We start from the raw sequence: 6,196 nt of genomic DNA, 5'->3' as shown, positions 1-6,196 counted from the left end.
GAAGCAGCCGTCAGCTGATCCCGATAGCTCTAGCCCCACCCTGGAGAGAAGGCTGTTTTCATCCCTTTGTGTAGAAGAGCCCAGGGGGCCAGGAGAGACCCTTCCCTGACCAGGTAAAACCCTCAAAGTCATTCCTTTTGTTCTGGAGAGGAGTTGAAAAAGGGAGAACATCATTCTAGAGGCAGGTAAGATTTGAATAACATGTCATTCTGTTTTTATTTTCTGATTGTAAGCAAAAGGACCCGATTCCACCAGTGAGAGGAAGTGATTTAACCCTTTCAGTTCACAAAGCATCATTTTTCCCCCCCCAGGAGCTTAAATGGAGACCTGGAGACCCAAAGAAATGAACCCATTTCCAGAAAGTGAAGATTTCCTTTTTATTGCTCAGAAGATCAGATCCACTTTGCATATAATTTTTCAAAAGTCAACACACTTCTACATTATATCATAGTCCTGGGTAATAAAGAATGCTATTCACATTTTCCCAGGAGAAAAATAAGGTCAAGGCTTTACTTTTCTGTGGTCACGACTTGCAAAATTGACAAGTCAAAGTCTGTTGCCAAGGTCAGACTAGCTCAGAGAAGGGAGCTTTCTGTACCGCACAAAATTACAGAAGAAATACATGTTATTCTAGTAACTGTGATATGTATTAGCAAACATGAGATTCCTAAAAAGTTTTCGGTGGAACACTGGCCTCTCAGTGTCCTATATTGCTCTATACCTATAAATAATAAAAAGGCTGATAACATTGCTTTATGTAAGCAAGCTTAGAATCACTCTCAGATAAGTGCTTTTGACCTAAATCTTGTAGCGCCTCGATATGACATATAACCCCACAACTGTGAAATTCTGTGCGATTTAACAGTCTCAAACTGCCAACTGACCCAGCCATAAAGCAAGCAGAGATAAAGATTTACAGTCTAACATGATACAATTAGACATTCACCTTCTATTTATTTCAGTGCAGCTAAGCATTTAACCTACTTAAAAGCTGAAGGTTTTTCATTAAAATATAAATGCTTGTTTATCATTCATTCTATGCCACCTCCCCTGTATCCTACAAATTAGTCTATTATGAATGAAGAGATTAGTTAGTTTCAGAGAAGGGAGTAAACAGGAATGGTTTCTGTACAATCCTTCTAGACACGCAAAGATAAAAGATGGCTTTGCCACACAAAATAATCAGATACAAATAGCTGTTCAGAAGCAGCACACCTTAGGAGTCCTTTAATCAAATATTTAGGTTACCTGCCAAAAAGACCATGATCTCTTCAAAATGCAATGCGGATTAAAGTGTTATCTAACACAAGCAGAAAACTAACCTTGGAGTGGAAGTTTGAAATGTGTTCATCATAATTTTCATGTCTTTGGATAGAGAAACCAGCTTTTTCAGCTAGGTTGCAAAACTGGTTTAAAGTATTCCCTCGGCGTGGGGCGAATACCATTGCTTTCCCCTAGAACGTTAAAAAGGAAATTCACACATTTTAAAACTGGAAGGCAACCAAACATAACAGGCATTAGTCAAAGCATTTAATTGTACTGCTCTCGGGTAGAAAACTCATTTGTCTTTAGACGTCCACACAGCATGGACATCCACAGTGAGAATAATTTCAAGGACAGATATACATCAAATAAGAAAAAAAAAGTCATTTAAATGGCGAGTTGCTATGTCTTATCATTTTCAAACAATGCATGTAATAAACAATATGGAACTCAACGCTGGTTTTCTGTACAATACATACCTCTCTTGGGTCCACTGGTTTAAACCATCAACTAGATTTTAGAATAATGGGTCCAGGGCAGTGCCACCCACCTTGCGACTCCTTAGCAGCTGCCAACACACCTGCAACACAGCTCCAGAGCATGTGGCCACAGATGCCTGTAAATGTTAGTTTATTGTGCCCTGGAAATTCAGTACCAAGAAATCCTCCACAGAGATAAGTAACCACAATCCATTTCAGTTCTGCCACCAGCCTTTTCTGTGACCGTGCTGCCAGAGGCAGAGCTACAGGATCTTGATTTCCAACTTCATTGAATCCTTCATAAGGGTCATCATTATGGTAAAACAGTTCCTCAAAGTTATTCGAGTGATTACTTTTCAAAGGAAGTGGTAAAATCAGGGCAATCAAGCTTTTCTAAATAAACTGCACAACCTTATCAGATTGTTGTAGTGGGGAGAGTGGGAGGACTTGAATAAAGTATATACTGGATTTCAGAAGACTCTCTGGCATGAAACTCTACAGCAACCATTTGCTAACTACTAGGTGCATGTGAGTTTTTCTTCTCCCTTGTAGATGTGCACAGAATGACTAAACTTCAGAATCTTCTTTTTCCTTTTATTTGTTTAAAAGATGACTGTATGCTTCTGTTAATTTCAGGGTTATACTTCACCTCTATGAAATACCACTTCAGGTTTTGAGGGAATCATGAAAATATATCCCCGTTTTTTTTTTAATAAATGTATTTATTTTATTTATTTATGGCTGTGTTGGGTCTTCGTTGCAGTGAGCGGGCTTCTCATTGCGGTGGCTTCTCTTGTTGCGGAGCATGGGCTCTAGGCGCACGGGCTTCAATAGTTGTGGCTCATGGGCTCTAGAGCGCAGGCTCAGTAGTTGTGGCACACGGGCTTAGTTGCTCCACAGCATGTGGGATCTTCCCGGACCAGGGCTTGAACCCGTGTCCCCTCCATTGGCAGGCAGATTCTTAACCACTGTGCCACCAGGGAAGTCCCTATCCCAGTTTCTTTTGAAAATTGGTTTACCATTCATACCTACCAACTGTCTATTGAGCATCTGGGATGTGGCAGACACTGGGATAAGTGCTCTATATACATTCTCTCCTTTAGTCTCCAAACAACCCAACAAGGTAGAGATTCTCAGCTGCATGTTACAGAATGCTCAGAAAGGTTGAATCGCTGGCCAAGATGACACGCCAGTAAATGACTGGAAACTGACCTGACTCCAATGCCAATGCTCCTTCCACTACACGACATTGCCTTCTTATTAGTAATAGTGATGACAATAATAAATAATAAAAGCTACCACTTTGCTAGGTGCTTCACAAGCCTTCCCTTTAACCCCCTCAACAGTTTTCACAACAACGTTGTACGGTAGACATTACATTTTACAGATGATTAAACATGCAGTGAAGGGTTTGAAGAAGAAGGAACCGTGTGGCAGAAAGGGGTCTGGACTTAAAGGGGATCTCCACCATAAAACACGGTGTCACCTCAGGAAAATCGGAAAAATAGTGTCATAGAACTGCTGAACTAGAAGGGACCCTGGAGATGATGTGAGTCCAACCTCCTCATTTTTTCAGATAAGAAACTCAAGTTATCTTAGCTGACCCACTGAGTTTTCTCACCCATGAAGTGGGAAGAACAAAGCCTCCCTTGCCTTCCACCCCCGAGCTCGAGCAAGTTGTGAGGGTAAAACGAGGTATTGAATATGAAAATAATTTGAGAAACAAGTTTATATAGATGTAAGAAAGACTAGGAGCATCTACACCACCTAACAGTGCTATAAAAACTCTATCAACTCCCTCTCCTTCTCTCTTCCCCTCATTTAGCTGCAAGAAAACACACTGATACACTGTCCTGGACATCAAGTGTGTTTTCATACTGTGTTTACATAGACATGTATACACTCAGGCACATAATTACAGCAGCACCAATCATGCCAGTAAACTTAAGATTCTGTCAGCTTTTCCAATATTCACTGCTATTTTCAGGCGTTTTTCAAACTTAGCAAAATTCATTTTGATGTGAAACTAGATATAATACATGGTCTCAGCAGGGGAGCAGAAGTCTCCATAAAAAAAAAAAGAGGGAACGCTAGTAGGTCATTCTAGTCTTTTCTAAGAGCTGACTGCCGTTCTGGACTCTTGAATAATGGAAGTCATTTTATTTTAAAGTCACCTGCAAATATTGTCTTACCATTACAATCAAAGAGTTGATTTTTAACAGCTATTATCTAAATTATATATCATAATGTTTACAGGACTAAGGGGTTGTGGTTGGGTTGATGTTTGCATTCACAAAACACATGCTGCCCTCACCCCAGCCCTTTGTTGGTTAGGGTGAGCTGTACGGTGACTGCAATTGAGCTTGTGTCTCAGTTTACCTGTCCTTCTGTACCCACCGCACCTAAAACAGCCGCCCTTCCCCATCCCTCCCCACCCACTCTCCCTGCTCTAGTTGTGTCCTTAGCCCTCATCACCACTGGCACACATCATAACCTTGTTTGTTATTGCCCGTCTCCTCCAGCTAGAATGTATGCTCCATGACAATGGGATCTTCTAATGTTTTATTCACTGCATTTTCTCAGTGCCTAGCACAGAGCAGACGATCAATATTTGTCGAGAGAATAAACTAAATCTAGATATTGAATAATCTGAAAAACACAAGTCTCTGGGAATTCGAAGGCCACGTTCCATTGCTTATTCTTTAGAAAAGATTTTCTCCAAGAAGCTTTTACAGAGTCAGCGGCTATAATGGGATTTCAGAGGGCAGCTTTCTGTGCACAATACTGTCCCCACAAGAAAGAGAAAGAGCGAGCAGTAGTTTTAATCCTTAGTTACTCAGTTATGAGTTTCAAAATGTTTTCTTTTTCATTTTGTTGAATGCAGACACCTTTGAGATGTGGATTAATATTTAGGAGGGACAATAGGACATCATCCATTCATTCAATAAGCATCCACTGAGCCCTACTGGGTGCCAACATCTGCCCCATAATGAACGGTTTTAGAAGCCCCCCATATCCCCAGTGGAGGAGGACACTTTGTCTGGTACAGTCAGAGGAATACATCTTACAATTTAGGCTGCAAAAATCAAAACAAGAAAAAGAATATAGATTTCAAATTAGCCCATCACTTTAGAAAAATTATTTTCAATTTACCAAAGCACAACTTTCTCAGCATTCACAGTCACCGAATCATTTTAAACTCAGAATGAACACTCAATTGAATGTAAAATTTTGACTGATGAGCAGAAATTTGAGAGAATTCATTTATCCCTGGAGAGGAGAGAGGAGTAGTTCCACAAAACAACAATGATATTGTTTACATCGTAAGCTCAGTTGTTATTTTGCTAGACTAATCTATACTCATATATTAAAGGGTGTGCACGTCTGGAAAAAATAAGTCTTCTTCAGACTTATTTTACAAGTAATATGCTATGCGTTTTTCATTTCCAGGCAATAAACTATTAAATACCAATTACATGTTTAAGCTTGTGTTTATTTTCTAATCATTTCTTTACCTGGTTTCTGAGATGCTGCCTTTGTCTGCTTTCTCCCTTACACTTCCCTCAGTCTCTCAGTCCCCGACCCTGGCTTCTTTTTTTCCACCTGTTCTTTCATTGTCAGTAGTCGCCAGGGCTCTGCCTACTTTTTCTTCATGTTTTATACAGTTCTAGGCGATTGTACTGAAGTCCACAACTTCAACTATCAATTATGCATCAAAAGCTCCCAAGTACATAACTACAGCATTCACCATTGTCCAGGGCCCACACCCAGATTTTCAGGTGCCTACTAGAGCTCTCCATGGGGATGTTCTGAAAGTATCTTTAACCCGTTCTGCCTAAAATGGAACTCAATATCCTTGGCCCAAACCTCTACACTTCCCAGGGCACTACCCACCTACCCATCCACCCATCGCTCTCTCTCTCTCTGTCTCTCTCTCTCTCTCTCTCTCTCTCACACACACACACACACACACACACACACACACACACACACACACACACAGCTGAATACCTATTAAGTATGCCAAACAATTCTATACCCTTCACCTTCAAAATGAAACTGGAAACAAGGAAATCGTGACATTGCCTTTTAAAACCCTTGTACCTTATTCTATCCCCAGGGAGGCACTCCAGAAATGTTTGTTGAAGGAACCTGTCAGTGAACACCCATTCAGTTCCCTCTTCTCCGTCTTTAGGTCTTCACTAGCTCCTAACTGAACGATTCTAGGTAGAAGTTGGTCCACGGTAGACCCATGAAGAGCCTTGCTGCTTTCAAGTTCTTTCTTATTCCAAACCAGCTTTTATGTTGGCCGGAGTGATCTTTCTAGGACCCATACACTGCTCAAAAATGGCTCTCTATCTCCATTTCAGTGGCTCTCTATGACCCACATAATAAAGTCCCGTCTCTCCATCATCATGTTCTCAACCTTTCTTAAAGTGGTACCCAAACTAACT

General features: G+C 40.8%; 1 protein-coding gene across 1 annotated transcript in view; it reads right to left on the bottom strand.

Moving 5' to 3' along the window:
• CAMKMT (calmodulin-lysine N-methyltransferase) overlaps nucleotides 1-6,196 on the bottom strand; it is a 419,096-nt gene that overhangs the window by 4,742 nt on the left and 408,158 nt on the right. The window contains 1 exon segment of the mRNA XM_032653419.1: nucleotides 1,323-1,454. Coding sequence (XP_032509310.1) covers nucleotides 1,323-1,454 — 132 coding nt within the window.

The sequence above is a fragment of the Phocoena sinus genome, chromosome 13, assembly GCF_008692025.1.
Source record: "Phocoena sinus isolate mPhoSin1 chromosome 13, mPhoSin1.pri, whole genome shotgun sequence".
In the NCBI taxonomy this organism is placed as follows: domain Eukaryota; kingdom Metazoa; phylum Chordata; class Mammalia; order Artiodactyla; family Phocoenidae; genus Phocoena; species Phocoena sinus.
This window is presented reverse-complemented; position numbering and strand designations above follow the sequence as displayed.